The sequence below is a fragment of the Aptenodytes forsteri genome, unplaced genomic scaffold (assembly GCF_000699145.1).
Source record: "Aptenodytes forsteri isolate BGI_AS27 unplaced genomic scaffold, ASM69914v1 Scaffold396, whole genome shotgun sequence".
NCBI lineage: Eukaryota > Metazoa > Chordata > Aves > Sphenisciformes > Spheniscidae > Aptenodytes > Aptenodytes forsteri.
Window position 1 is genome coordinate 1,235,711 of NW_008794215.1, and position 2,584 is coordinate 1,238,294.

Here is a 2,584-nt window from a genome sequence, read left to right on the forward strand (position 1 = left end):
CCCTCCCAGCTCCTTGTGCACCCCCAGCCTTCTCAGTCGGTAGAGCATGGGACACTGAAAAGTCCTTGACTTAGTGCAAGCTCTGCTTAGCAACAACTAAAACATCGGTGTGTTATCAACATTGTTCTCATCCTAAATCCAAAGCACAGCACTGTACCAGCTACTAGGAAGGAAATTAACTCTATCCCTGCCGAAACCAGGACAATGAGGTATTTTTGTAGCTTATCCTTTGAGTTTCTTTTGCAGTAAGACTAAGCGCATAATTCTTAAGGCGTAGTCCTTGCTTACATGCTTTGTGTTTGTTGCAGCATACAAATATCCAATTTATGGCGTTCAGTGGCATCCAGAGAAAAGTCCTTATGAGTGGAAGAATTCACCAGGCATTCCACATTCCCCATCAGCTGTAAGAGCAGCATATTATATAGCTGACTTCTTCGTTAATGAAGGTAAAAAGTTTGTTATCTATAAATGTCATTTTTTAGAGTGAAGCATTAGTGAAAATCTTTGAAGACGACAGACCTCTTTTTCAGCTGTCAAAGTTCAGTACCTCTTACTGCTTTCTGAGAAGATTACTCTGCAAGCTTTATAGGCTTATAAAAAACCAAGGGTTACTAGAAATAGAATGGCTTAGTAAAAGTCACATCAAAAGGCCAGGCATTCCACGAACTCTTTTCAGTAGACTGGCTCAAAAGCATTGTTTGTGCTGTGACTTTTTACCATTTCGAATGGTCACTGTAACATTTTAGCCTCCCTTGCACAAAGACAATGAAATGAAAAAAAAAATACTCCATTCATAATTCCAGAGGTTTCTTCAGTTCCAAACCGAGTTACAGTCATTCAATGTATTCTCAGTTTTGCTTGCAAAATATATGCACCAAGATTATAAATACTGCTTGGGCAGTATACGGATGTATCAAAGGGGTGCAATATGGTGCCCAACAGTTATATACTATAGACAGCACAAGAAGGTTTTGAATTTTACAGAGCTTCTGATTTGTTTATTTATACCCGAAGAAGCTGGAAGTAACTAATGTGTAAAATTTTGATAATTTATGACACTTCTGGTCTATTTGCTATAGATAAGGAGGATATAAATATAGGAGTATTTGAAGGGATCAAACTTACTTTATTCCTTTATTTATACTTATTAAACCATTCTGCTGAAATACCATTTTTGTATTTTAACTTGACTATTTATGAAATTGTCTTATGTGATCGATTTGGACTATGCAGAACATAATCAATAACCTAATTGAGTTTGATCTCTAGATTTGATGTCTAATCAAAAGAGGCACCTAATTGGAGAAAGCAAACAGTGCTTTAAAGAAATGCAACTTGTGCTGACCTGGTCAGTGAGAGTGTAGAAATAAAAGTTGTGCTTCGTACAAGTTCAGGGCTCTTTCTTGCATAATGTAGTCCTACTCCATCACGTAAAATTCCTTGTCAGTATCCATAAGATTCCTGTATTTTAAGAATTTTGATAGGGTACTTATGGGAGACTAAGACAAAAATAAAGGGGAAAATAGGAGAAAGTATAGTATGAGTCCATTTTTTCTTTTGTAGTCTAATACTAGAATGCAGCATGTTTTCTAGTTTTGTTTGCTACGTTCTCTAGTATCTGTCTGCACACTGTATTACAGGCAGAAGTAAGCTTGCTGAGGCCATTATCCAAGTAAATGTGGCAAAATAAGTGCCAACTCTGCTTGTAAGTCCTGTTGAGACACAGTGCGTGTGAGTTCTTTTATATATGTATACACATATAATGAGCTTGTGCGTAGTACCACACAGGTGTGTCACGAGCTTTTGGATCTGTTTACCTTCAATTCTAGTAGAGCAAACTTGTGTCAGCCAGCTCTATGTGTCTACCCCCATCTCATATACCAAATTATGAGTTACTCTTCATTACCTCCCCAATCTATGTACAGCTGCTCCTACCGAGTACTTCATATCATAATGTTGCAATGAGTAATTGATGTTTTTAGCTAATGTAAGGCAGAATGCCTTCCTTAACTTTGAAAATAAACCACAGGGTGAAAAATGTAAGCTGTTTTCAGCTGGCAAAAATATACTCATCTGTGATCTCTTAATAACTAAACCATTCTACTGAAATATCATTTTCATATCCATCCGTTGTTAATTTTAACTTCTGTAGAGTTGCCAACATGATAAACCAGGCAAGGATTCAGTTTTTATTGTCCTCACAAGCACAGTTCATGCTAACGCTGCAACTTTCAGTAGGCTGATACTCTCGTGCATTTCTTTCAGTATTACAAGTACTGGTATCTCTGGTAGATACTGCCAGTATCTCATGGATAAATATTTTTGTACAATCTTGGCTTTAAATTAATAATTAAATTTCTCCCTTCCCAGTAATAAAATATGCTGTAACCAGCTTTCTGAAGATGTATCTTCACAGCTCTTCACATACAAGTTACTGTAATTCCATTTGCTGTTATGCTACATAGAATAACTTACTTTGCCAAGAAAGATACTGTCAAGGAGGTGTGGTGGGTTGACCCTGGCTGGATGCCAGGTGCCCACCAAAGCTGCTCTATCACTCCCCCTCCTCAGCTGGACAGGGGAG

At 37.6% G+C, this 2,584-nt stretch overlaps 1 protein-coding gene across 1 annotated transcript in view; it reads left to right on the forward strand.

Moving 5' to 3' along the window:
* The window catches only part of GGH (gamma-glutamyl hydrolase), a 17,767-nt gene that overhangs the window by 11,924 nt on the left and 3,259 nt on the right, over positions 1-2,584 (forward strand). The window contains exon 8 of the mRNA XM_009285512.2: positions 309-446. Within this exon, the coding sequence (XP_009283787.1) occupies positions 309-446 (138 nt within the window). The remainder of the gene's footprint in view (positions 1-308; positions 447-2,584) is intronic.